Source organism: Trichechus manatus, unplaced genomic scaffold, assembly GCF_000243295.1.
Source record: "Trichechus manatus latirostris isolate Lorelei unplaced genomic scaffold, TriManLat1.0 scaffold00145, whole genome shotgun sequence".
Lineage (NCBI taxonomy): Eukaryota > Metazoa > Chordata > Mammalia > Sirenia > Trichechidae > Trichechus > Trichechus manatus.
The window spans coordinates 1521616-1534696 of NW_004444081.1; the positions used below are offsets into that span (position 1 = coordinate 1521616).

General features: G+C 41.3%; 1 protein-coding gene across 1 annotated transcript in view; it reads left to right on the forward strand.

The window, feature by feature from the left end:
* The first annotated feature begins 983 nt into the window (after positions 1-983).
* Positions 984-13081, forward strand: part of DDR2 (discoidin domain receptor tyrosine kinase 2) — a 47464-nt gene continuing 35366 nt past the window's right edge. The window contains exons 1-5 of the mRNA XM_004385755.1: positions 984-1084; positions 3024-3255; positions 3673-3820; positions 4201-4306; positions 8988-9171. Coding sequence (XP_004385812.1) covers positions 1005-1084; positions 3024-3255; positions 3673-3820; positions 4201-4306; positions 8988-9171 — 750 coding nt within the window. The 5' untranslated portion in view covers positions 984-1004. The remainder of the gene's footprint in view (positions 1085-3023; positions 3256-3672; positions 3821-4200; positions 4307-8987; positions 9172-13081) is intronic.

A 13081-nucleotide genomic window follows, 5' to 3' on the forward strand; every position in this document is an offset into this window, starting at 1 on the left:
CCTAAGAACTGTAGCCCCGTTGGCATCTCCAGACTCGTCATATCTTTGTCTCCTCAACTAAGAGAATCTTCCAAGTTCTGCCTGAGTTCTCCCTCATTGTGCTGCAACCTGGACATTCTCTCTAGGCAATAAGCTTGTGCAAGTGTAGGGCTTATCTTTGTTTTCTGTCTCTCAGGGATCACTGTCCTTTGTTGTCTGATGTTCATTATCTTGAAGCTCCTCCCTCCCTTTTTTCCATACATTTTGTCCATTTTTTGTTGTTTGTTTCACAAAGCAGGTTAAATCTGGCCACTGTTACTCAATCTTGGTTGGAAGTAGAAGTCCTCCATGAAGTTATTGTTTTTATGCAGGGACTAGAACATGGTGCTAATGGGGAACAAGACTGTGTGTTCAATCCCTTCACAGGAGAGATAATTTTTTTTTGACTTTGTTTCACAGTTTCATGCAATCAGCTACCTAGAAAAAAAGAGTTTTGTAGGTCAGAGGGAGTGTCTGGTGAGTATGAGGATGACTCACCACTGTTTGGAAATTGATCAGAAGTTATATTGCATTACCTGTCAGAGCTTGGACCAAAAGATAGGCTTGATTGAGGGTCAGGGCTTGGAGGCATGAATGGGTTATAAGTTTGGAGGCAAGGCCAGGAAGAAAAATCTGATAGAGTCAGGGTGGTGAAACTGGGATCATAGAGGGACTTCCAAACCTGAAAACTAAACCTGTTGCCATTGAGTCAATTCCTACTCATAGCAACCCTATAGGACACAGTAGAACTGCCCCATAGCTTTTCCAAGGAGCACCTGGTAGATTCAAACTGCCGATCTCTTGGTTAACAGCCATAGTTCTTAACTACTATGCCACCAGGTTTTCCATAGAGGGTCTTAGAAAGATTTAAATCTTCTTCCCTGTCCAATAATCAGTGATATTGCTGCAGAAATAAAAATAAAAGCATTCTCTCTCTTTTCTCTTTGGTTTCTCTTGCTCCAGCCGTATGCCGCTATCCTCTGGGCATGTCAGGAGGCCACATTCCAGATGAGGACATCACAGCTTCCAGTCAGTGGTCAGAGTCCACAGCTGCCAAATATGGAAGGTGAGGATGACTACCGCAAGAAATCTGGAGTTCTTGATTGGACAGATTTCCTGGACACAGAGCCCTGACTCAAGGGGCTGGGGAAGAGGGGCGGTACTTGGCAGTAGCAGGTGAGAACAGGGGGAAGCCATCAAGTGGGCCTAATCAGCTCTGTAGGTTTTCAGAGAGAGAATTCAGGGTTTGGCAGCATGTGCTGGGCTGGCGACCCCATCCTAAACACAGAGGTCCTAGAGCCACACCACCCACAAGAAATGGGTTCATTGATATGCAGTGAATTTGTTTTACCTGGCCTCTCACTGTGAGCTGCTGCAGGAGGTGGACCAGAGTGGCAGAGATGGGAAGGTGCAGGTTATAGAGGCCACTGGGAGTTAGGAGATCTGGTCCTCTTCAGTGGGTGACTGTGACACATTGCTCACAGTACAAAGCATCAAGGGCTTAACCAGTCAGTCATTGAGGCTCCCAACAAGTTCCTCCCATCTCTCAAGGATATGTCACACAGGCTATCCTTACCCATAAACAAAGTGGGGTGAGCTCCTTGTGGTATAATTTCAGGGGTTCTCTACAGCAATAAACTCTCTACTCAAAAACTGCTCTGCTGGTTGGGACCTATTTTTCTCCTGGAATCCAATTCTTTTGAAGTAAAGTATTGATTTTGGTTAAAATAAGAAGTAACCTTGGTAATGAAAGCAACCTTGGTGAATATTCTCCATAATTCATATTGTAGTCTGTGAAAGAGTAGAGTGAAGGTTGATGGAGTTGGTAAGGGAGTAACTATGACAGGGAGGCTTCTGGGAGAAGAGAAGGGAGCATTCCAGGGAAGAAGCTTTCCAGAATAAACCTTATTCTGATTTCACAATTTTGCTCAGTGGTAGCTCAGCCTGGAGGGAACACAATGAAACCAGATTATTTGCTACTCCCCTGACTCCCCTCATCCTCATGTTGGGTTTCCAGAGCTTTTTGCTAGGCTTCTGTCGTGGATTGAATTATGTCCCCCAAAAAATGTGTGTATCAGTTTGGCTGGGCCATGATTCCTGGTATTGTGTGATTTTGCAATATGTTGTAAATCCTGCCTCTATGATGTTAATGAGGGAGGGTGGGTGGCAGTTGTGTTAGTAAGTCAGGACTCAGTCTACAGGATTGGATTGTGTCCTGGGGCAATCTCTTGAGGTATAAAAGAGACAAGTGAGCAGAGAGACAGGAGGACCTCATACCATCAAGAAAGTAGTGCCAGGAGCAGAGCGTGTCCTTTGGACTGGGGTCCCTCCGCAGAGAAGCTCCTAGTCCGGGGAACACTGATGAGAAGAAGGCCGACAGAGAAAGAAAGCCTTCCCCTGGAGCTGATGCCCTGAATTTGGACTTTTAGCCTACTTTACTGTGAAGAAATAAATTTCTCTTTGTTAAAGCCATCCACTTGTGGTATTTCTGTTGTAGCAGCACTAGATGACTAAGACAGCTTCCATGCCCATCCTGCTGGTAAAAATTCTACCAAATAGCAGAGCCCACAATGGAGATCCTACTATCCCTCCTCCTCACTCCCAGTGGCTCCATAACGTGGCATCTAAGAAAGGAGTGGCTAGCCTTGTCAAGCTGAGGCTGGAAGTAGGAGGGCAGGGGTGGTGGTAAAATGACTTGGTTAGGGCACGGAAGGTAAAAAGGGTTTCGTTTCCTTTGAGGCCTCTATGGAAATCAGGGTGGGAAATGAAGGCTACATGTGATCTCAAAGCCTCTAGCTCCCTGGTAATGGCTGTCTCTGGGTTTCATGGTGCCCTGGGGAGAGGGAATCGACTACAGGTGGGTACTGTGGTGGGAAAACCCAAAGAGTCAGTCTGGACTGGACTCCCAGTCTGCTGTCTCTCCTTAGGACACGGCAGCTGTGGACTGGTAAACAACTTTGTGATTTCATGGCCCCTCCTCCTCTCCCCAACCCTTGCCCCTGAAGGCTGGACTCAGAAGAAGGGGACGGAGCCTGGTGCCCAGAGATTCCAGTGGAACCTGATGACCTGAAGGAGTTTCTGCAGATTGACTTGCACACCCTGCACTTTATCACTCTGGTAGGAACCCAGGGGCGTCACGCAGGAGGCCATGGCATTGAGTTTGCCCCCATGTACAAGATCAATTACAGTCGGGATGGCACTCGCTGGATCTCTTGGCGGAACCGGCATGGGAAGCAGGTAGGAAGTAGAGACATGCAGACCTATATTCTAAGTTAGGCTAGGAGAGGAACTGCACAGGTTGTCTGTGTGGAAATGTGTGCCTCCAGGCCTGCCATCTCCTTGTAAATGTATGACCCAGGGTGAGGGAACATGTAGAGATGGCACAGAGAGGAACATCACATCTGCTGTGAAAGCTGAGTGGAAGCATTCTGCTCCTGGAATTAAAAGGAGAGGGTTCACTAAATTGTACACTTAAAAATGGTTAAAATGGCAATTTTATGTTACATATATTTGACCACAATAAAATTTTTTGAAAAAAAAATTAAATTAAAAAAAAAAGGAGAGGGGCCATCAAAAGGGTGATGACTCTGGGGGTGAAGAAAAGTCAGCACAGTTTCATAGCATCTCCTCACTCTTTCTTCTGTCTCTCCTCAGGTGCTGGATGGAAATAGTAACCCCTATGACATTTTCCTAAAGGACTTAGAGCCACCCATTGTGGCCAGATTTGTCCGCTTCATCCCAGCCACTGATCACTCCATGAATGTGTGCATGAGAGTGGAACTTTATGGCTGTGTTTGGCTAGGTAGGTGTCTAACAGAAGGAGATGATAGACTTCTTTAAAAACTCCAGCCTCTGGGAAACAAATGCAATCAAATCAGAAGGGATGGCTTCAGGAATCCCTACAGGGCAGTGATTCCCTCTTGGGTAAAGAAAGAAGCACTGTGTAGCCTCCCAGGGCTTGGTGCCCCACACTTGGAATAATGCATTCAGAATCACTCTGCTGACTTGTGCTGAGGAGTGGTCCTCAGTAGTGCTTGTTGTATGCCTGGATTGAGTCCTAGGTGGACATACTGTACCAACTTGCACCCTTGAAGCCTCAGGTAGCTTCCTGAGGTAGTCAGTCTGAGCCACAGGTACATCTCCTTCCCAAAGGCACTGACGCAGTTGTGTTTCCTTTGGCAGATGGCTTGGTGTCTTACAATGCTCCAGCTGGGCAGCAGTTTGTACTCCCTGGAGGCTCCATCATTTATCTGAATGATTCTGTCTATGATGGAGCCGTTGGGTACAGGTAAATTCTAGGATTCTTTGATTATCAGAGTTGGGAAAGGGCCTCTAGGAGAGAATAATACTTTTTCATGGCTTGGGATCAATGGTTGATCTATCAGCCAACTAGTATTTATTTAGTCCCCATACTAGGCATTGTGGGAGAATTTAGATAAAGTAAAATATATGGTCTTCACTCCCAAGGAACTTAGAGACTAGTTTAGGAAGATAGGGTAATCACACAGAAAACAATTTTCACAAAGTAAGACTAAACTTTATGGTAGCCATATTTATTGAACCTCAAAACAGGACATATGGCTTCATGCAAATATTGGCCTGATTCTGAGAACAATGGACCAGAAGAATTGAAGTAATGAGAATAATTAATAACGGACAGGTCAACAAATTCAGGAGGAGTGGATCTATAAATACAAATGCTTTAGAAGTTGTGCAAAGAAGGAAACTAGTAAGGCTTATAATAGACAAGGAAAATTTCTAGGATGAGATGAGAATTGAGCAGAGGAAGTATTGCTAGGTAAAGGGGATTAGTGGAAAGGAAGCAGAGCTGAGGACATGAGTGACCGAACTATAGTGGAAGCTGGAGCTGGAAACAGCAGAAAGGACCAGTGAATAGGCCTGAACTAGACCAATGGAAGGCCATAGTGGAGAAGTTACGATCAGATACAGTAGCAATTTAAGGCTAGTTAAGAGGTGGTCCCATCCATTCCACTTCACTCCAAGCCATACTATTCTTCTTGTAGCCTACTCCATTACTTTTCTTTCTTAGATTGGTCTTTATCTGCAAAGATTAAGCTAGGAGAGAAGTCAGATGATAGGGAAGTCTAGACCAGATAATAAAGATTCCTAGTGGCTGAGAGAGGGAGAGATTTGTGGGCCTGAGAAAGGGGAGTGAGGAATTACAGCATTTCCATTGGCTTAGGTATAGACAACAGAACACTGCCACCTACAACGCCATCCCCTAAGTGAAGACTTCTATTTCTAGTCACTTTCTTTCCATCTACTTAGTCACTGTTATTCTGCATTTGCTTAAACTGTCTTGGTATCATTTCACTCAGCCACACCTCAACCAACACATAGTCAAGGCAATGGAGAAACTGGAGAGCAATTGAATTTGGCTTAGTTTAGTAAACCTGTGCTAATCACCTGTTATTACGTGCAAAGAATTTAGCTAGGCATAGCAGGTATTCAAAGATAAAGAAGTCATTAATTCTACCTTTAGGAGCTTATAGTTGGGAATGGGTGAAAAACAGAATACAAATTACTATGATACGAGCAAGAGATGTACTATCAGTTCTCCGGAGTTCAAAGGAGAAGGTAAACTATAGTAGGAAAGCACAGCATTGGAAGTGAGAAGACCTAGATTCATGTAACCTATGAATTACAAAATTTCTATGATAATAATTATTACTTCTGATTTCTATGAGACACAAGTAATAAAAATCTGTAAGAAAAGCATTTTGTAAAGGTAAAATATTAAACACATGTGAGTTATTATCTGATCAAAGGACCACTGAAGGCATGATGAAATCTGTCTGAAATGGGCCCAAAGAATGGGTAGAATTTTCACAAATAGAAAATCTTGGAATGGCATTGTAGGCTGAGGGAATAGTATCAGGAAAAAATAATCAAGATTATAAAGTTTAGGGGAATGTCCAGGAAATAGCAACAGTTCAGTTAACCATGGACCATGTTTATGTAGCAAAGTAGTAGATGAGAAGTCTAACAAGGCTGACTATGTCATATTTTGGAGTAACTTGAATGTCAGGGGCAAGAGTTTTCTTCTTTTTCTCCTCTACTGCTGTCCCTTCTTCCTCCTCCTCTTCTTTCTTCTTCTTCTTCTTATCATCCTCCTCATAAGTCATTGAAGATTTTTTTAAGCTTGGGAATGACTTGATTGAAGCTATGCTTTCAGCAGATAATCAAGCAGCATGGAAAGATTAGACTTGGACGGAGAGAGGAGGTAATGAGGGACATTACTTCACTCCAAATCCTGTCAGATGGAAATAATTATGGACCAGGGCCAATGGCGGCTGTGGATATGAGAACGAGAAGAGACATTCATTTAGGGGACATTTGCAATCTGATTCGATGTAGGGGACAAGATAGTAGTATGAGAAAAAGTTAGATAATGCATGCCAATCTAGGTGACTAAAGCAATGGGGATGTCATTTAGTCATTGAATAAACATATGTAGAGTGCCTACTATGCATGAGAGGAACCCTGGTGGCACAATGGTTAAGCGCTCTGCTGCTAACCCAAAGGTTGGTGGTTTGAATCCACCCAGCGGCTTCTCAGGAGAAAGACCTAATGATCAGCTTCCGTAAACATTACAGCCTAGAAAACCCCATGGGGCATGTTCTGCTTGACAGCACCCAACAACAACAACAACTATGCATGAGGTATTTTCAGTGAGTATGTAGAGAGCCCTGGTGGCTAAGTGGTTAAGAGCTTGGCTGCCAACCAAAAAGGTCAGTGGTTCTAATCCACCAGCTGCTCCTTAGAAACTCTATGGGACAGTCCTACTCTGTCCTGTAGGGTCGACAGGAGTCGGAATTGACTCGATGGCAACGCATTTGGATTCTCTGGTTTATGATAGAGAAGAAGGAACCCGGGTGGCGCAGTGATTAAAGTGCTTGGCTGCTAACCAAAAGGTCGGTGATTCGAACTTACCAGCTTCTCTGTGGGAGAAAGATGTGGCAGCCCGCTTCCATAAAGATTTACAGCCCTGGAAACCCTATGGGGCAGTTCTACTCTGTCCTATAGTATTGCTATGAGTCAGAATCGACTTGACAGCAATGGAATTGGATTGGATTGATGATTGAGAAGCATAATTGAAAGAAACGGGAAACTTTAGCTGACAAACCTAGTTTAACAGGGCATGATGATGGATTTAGTTTAGGATATATAAGCATAGCACAGCCAAATGGAGAGATAAGGCAAGTAGCTTTGAACATGGCTCTGGATCCCAGAGGAAATATCAAAATTAATTATAGAGATTTAGGCATAATCAGCTTCCACTTAATAATTGAGATAACAAGGTATCAGGCTGGGCTATAGCTGACTGATGTGATCCAAGCTACCTAGTTCAGGGTCTCAGTAGATGACTAGTTATAGTAGGAAAAGTTACTTTTTTCATTTAAAAAATTACAAGAGTAATATATACTTAAAATAATTTCAAACATTCTAAAGTGTATAAAATAAACAGGGAAAGTTTTTTTCCTTATTTCTTCTGCACTTGATTTAATTTTGACCAAGGAGAAACTGAATAAGCATTCCTTTTAATTTGTGTTGCTTTTTCATTAAGACTTTTGTGGGAATTTATTTTTCTGAGGACAAAATGGGAAATAATATTTATTGCAAGTAAACTTATGTTCTCCTAGCCTTCTGATCTGTAGAGAGAAGAAAAACATGGCAAAACCTTAGAAGGGAAATCCAAGCTCTGTTCACTGTAGATAAGGCCAGTCAAACTTTATAATTTGCCAAGCACTTTTCAATGAATAAATATATTTAAAAATGTATGTAAGGCTGGCATAATCACCCAATTTTTTTTTTTTTTTTTTTTTTTTTGCATTTCACAAATATTACATATCATTAGTTCTGGCTGTAAATAAACCTCAAGGGTTGCATGGTTTGTCTCTGAGTGTGAATATCTCAATCTCTTCGTTTGGGAGACTTCTGAGATATAGAACTTGAGGAGAGAAGAATTCCACATGATGGGTTCTTGCTCTATCCCTCCAATAAAAGAAGGAAAGAGGCCTCTTTATGTCCTTCAAGTAGTCAAATTAATGTAAGTACACCTACATCCCATTCAACAGTCAGGGTTCCAGCAAACTCGACCATTCAAAGCAGAGCCTCATACTTAGAAGTGGAAACGGCTGCTAAGCTAGAAAAACAAAAGTAAATCCAATACCTGAGACTCTCGTGAAACCCATGTATTTTACTCTATCAGTCTAGCAGTCTACAAATTTAATTTTAAAATTAAATATAAATTAGTATTTAATGTTGGCAAAGATTATATATTATATATGAAAGATTATATATAATATATACATATATGTTTATATATGTTAGATAGATAGATAGATATTCCCTTTAGTTTGATATCATATTGGGTAGGAGATGTGGGGTAGAGATGGCGTGATTGATTTCTCTGAAGCTGGTTAAATGACCAATGATAACATACAGTCAAAAGAGACTGAGAAAAATACCTCATATGCTCTGGGATCATTTATTTAGTGATGGGGCAAGTGCAGCTATATACTGTAGTGTTCATTCCATACATTCATTCATTCACTTGTTAATGCATTGATTTATAAAATACATTATATAAAAACTTCATTATATTCAGTATATAAGAATAGTCAAGGATACAATAGATAACGGAAAGCTTTTTTTATAACATAATAAAAAAATGTGTTTTTTTTTTTTTTTTTTGCTAGTAAAGGGGTAAGCATCAAATATTTTGTAAAATTCATTTATGTGAAATTCCTAGTTCTCCACTGATACAGGATAAATGAGTCAATACTATAAAATACATCTTATTTTTCATAATCCTTCAACCTCCAAGATCAGCTCTTACAACACTGGGGTGAGGAATCTGGGCAAAAGCTCTTCCATTAATGTGTGATTAACTCCAGATTCCCCTCTCCCTTTTCCTTCTCCTTCTCCTCTCCTGGCCCGAGCAGCATGACTGAAGGGCTGGGCCAGCTGACAGATGGGGTGTCTGGCCTGGATGACTTCACCCAGACCCATGAATACCATGTGTGGCCTGGCTACGACTACGTGGGCTGGCGGAACGAGAGCGCCACCAATGGCTACATCGAGATCATGTTTGAATTTGACCGCATCAGGAATTTCACTACCATGAAGGTCAGTGGACTCAGGTGCGGTGGAATTTCTTCAAGGAGGCCAAAACCAGTGGTAGAGAAAAGACTGGCTAGAAAGAACCCTGGGCTAACACTGGCAGACCAGGATTCAAATCCATATTCTGCTACTCACTACCTCGATGCATTGTACAAGTCAATTATCTCTCTGGGCTTATTTTTTCATTTGTTGACAAGAGGGTTAGACTAGGTTATTGGTTCTCAATTTGTTATCGTTGTTGTTGTTATTCCAACACCAGAGTTGACTTATGCATTAGACATAGTAGGCACAGTGCCTGGGGCCCACAATACTTCCGAGGCCAATAAAATATTTCTTTTCTTTGAAAATCAGAAGAAAATTGACTTTCAGTATCAAAGAACATATTCATTTTTTTACCAATACAGTAGTAAATAGGATTTTTTATTTTATTTTTTTATAGAGGAAGGGGCCCATAAAGGCAAAGATGCCGAGGGTCCACCAAAGTCATAATATGGCCCTGCCCAACACACCAAGGAATGTGATACACTGGTGGCACATTGCAGCTCTGATTCTCAATGGAGGAAGAGGGAGGCTTTGTGTTTTTAACCACTCTTCGTTAATGAAGGAGCCCTGGTGGCGCAAATGTTAAACACTCGGCTGCTAACAGAAAGGTTGGTGGTTCAAATCCACCCAGAAGCTCTGTGAGAGAAAGACCTAGTAATCTGCTCATGTAACGATTACAGCCTAGAAAACGCTATGGGGCAGGTCCACTCTGTCACACGGGATCACTATGAGTCGAAAATCAACTAGACTGCACTTAACACCACCACCAGCTCCGCTAGTGGTTTGGGTCCTCACCCCTCCCTCGCTGAGAAATCATCAAATTCCAAACTTGCGTTCCCAGCGCTCTTTGTTTCTTACCTATTGTAGCAACGCATTTGTTGTCACTTACCTCAGTACGTATCTGACTCTCTTATTAGACCTCAAGCTTCTCCAAGGTAGTGACGCTGCTTTATGATCTCTGTACTGGTGCTTAGTATAAGCTGGCTGAATAAATGTTTGTGAATGAGCAAATGATACCCTTTACTGGCTGCTCTAACCATTTATAGTTTGAAATATCTCTGCCACCTTGGGTAGAAGGAGGAGGAGGTATGACGGACAAGAGTAGGACATTGGCATATAGTGCTTTCCTCACTGTAAACAGCAACTTGAAGCAGAGACTGGGGCCAGGCAGGAGGAAGTGGTGTTACTCTCCGCTTGGTCAGCATCTGGACTCTGGACCTCAGTCCCACGGTCTCAGTCTGACATCTTTATGGCATCTGGGTGACTCTTTTTGCCCAGTCACAGGAGTTGGTTACCCACTAAGTGAAATTTAAGCCTGCTATAAGGCCTAAAATGTAAATTTTAGTTCTGTTTGTTTGTTTTTGATTAAATACTCTCTCTCAAAAGCCTGTTTTAAAATTCAAGTATTTTACCTAGGAGAGAGTAAAACATTTAGAAAGTAATGTTTAATGCAATAGTAGAAATTATTTTACCAATTTATTATCACAGATCAGTTAAGAAAGAGTGATGGATGTTGTTGAGTGGTTGGATGGAAGCAGAAGTCTTGGAAAGGTCCAAAGACTGGGCGGATGCTGGAACATGGTAAAGACAGAGAAGAGCTGGGGAGGGTCTTAAGGCCTGATTTCCCTTTCCTCATGGAAGAACCACGCCTTGATGTAAGGGTTGAGGACGTCTCTATTAATAAAGTGGTGGATTTCCCGGTACCTAGATCAAATGATTGTTTTCCTTTTACCTTATCCAATCCCAAGTATGTTTCAGAGAGAAAGACATGGAAGGGAAGAAATATCTATGCATAAAGTGACCAGACTGAATGTCAAACCTGATTTCTAAGCTTGAAGGAAACTAGGGACCTACGGGTAGAGAGAAATGTCCTTTTGCTGGATGTAACCAAGAGACTCTAGGAGCTTACGTGGTTGGCATTTAACTTTTACTGCTTTATGAAGGAGCATGAGGGGACTTCATATATAAGCCTCAAGAGAGAGAGAGTAGGCAAGTGAATCTGACCGCATACACAGGTCCCTGTTTATCTGTTCTTTCTCCCCATTAATAGTTGCGAGCAGAATATTAATGGCCAGCAAACTGGTAGTGCTACCTCTATTTATGCTCCATCCTCAGCTTCAATATTTGCATTCTAAATTCATCCATCCTTCTATCTATCTCCCTTTTAAACAATTTACGAACAGGATTTAGAGCATAAATAGCTGTATGCTAGGTTCTGCAGGTACACAGATGAATAAGATATAGTCCCTACCTTGGGACAAATTGCAGTTCAGTGGGGCGGGCACCATTTACTTGCAAAAGGAGATATGCATGATGATATGGGGAACTAGAAGAAGAAAACCCTTCTTCTAGTTATCACTGAGTTCCTATTAAGTCAAAATTTGTCGTTCTTTACACAAGCCTACGAGTCAAGATGAAAATGTATGTCTGTTGTGTAATTCCCTGAGGTTAACGTGATAATATTTCCTAACTGGATTAATAGCTGTTAGTTAAATGAACAAACACTTAAGATGAGAACAGAAGGATCAACACATGCCTCATTTATTGTTCCAGAACAGTCTCCTTTGGCAGTTATAAAAGCCAGGTGTGCACAATTTTTTGTAATATATTTTTCTTCAGCAATTTTCCCGGCATGGGGGGGGTGAATGAGCTTTCAGAGAATATTTATTTGTATTGCTGAATAATGTCTATGTCCATAGGTACCTATGAGTATTATATATCAATTCACAAATATATACTATTGGGAGAATTTCTAGTTTCACGAATATTATATTTTAAACTCCCCATAAAGTTATAATATTTATTCAATAGACTTTGGTTTGCCTGAGTCCCCAGCAATCCCCAGCAGCTCCTGTTTAACCCATTTATCACCGGTCAAAATTATTCAAAGCATGTTTTGCAATGAGAAGGTGCCAGAAACTTTTAAGGAATGGACTCATGTCCATTGCCAAAAAGGTCTCCAGCATATCTTAATTTTTAATGAAACAAATAAAAAGTAAAAGATGTATTCCAGAGATTAACTTTTGCCTCCTAGGCAAATCACTGCTGATTTTTTCCTAATAAATAGTTAAACTGTAACATGAAAATAAACATATTTTAAAAATGTATTGTATTCGTTCAATAAATATGTAAGTCCACATGGGAATGAAATCCTATACTATTTATTTGCATTCCAGAAGAATTCCCAAAACATCTGTGGGAAAGATTATTACCTTCCCCACAGGCCACTTACCCAACACTTTGCAGATTTTAAAACATCTGAAAAATCTATTAAAGCTGTAGATGGTATTTCTTTGATTTTTTTTTAAGTCTTGTTCCATTGACTTGTGTTCAGTAAACTGGAACAGTTAATTCATCCCAAGGAAGGTATTAACACATGTTTTTGTCATTAAAACATTTAGGCGAAAATTCGAATGGAAAAGTTAAGGCGATTTGCTCCACTCCTGTGTGGCATGATCTGTGAAACAGCACTGGACTAAGAGTCTAGGGTTCTGGACCCAGTCCTGCTGTTGACTGACCTTGAGCAAGTCATAACTTCTCTGAGCCCCAGTTTCTTCACTAGTAAGGAGAGGGTTGGACCAGATGATTTTAAAGGTCTCCACTAGCTCTAATATTCTATGAATCCTATTTTTTTAGATTATCTCTGGCCTGTTTCTCTAGTCATTACATTTCTATAACCCTGCTGTTTTCTTCGTCAGCTGAAAATAAATTCTGAATGCCAGTTCCATATCAGCTCTCCAGAAACCAGAGGAGGGTATTGAAGGCAGTCAAAGGGTTAACAATTCAAGGGCCTAAGCAAAACTTTAAAAACAAGAAATGTATTCCTGGAATGACAATACTGCTTTTCCAGTCTCTGAAGTCTTTACATTCAGGG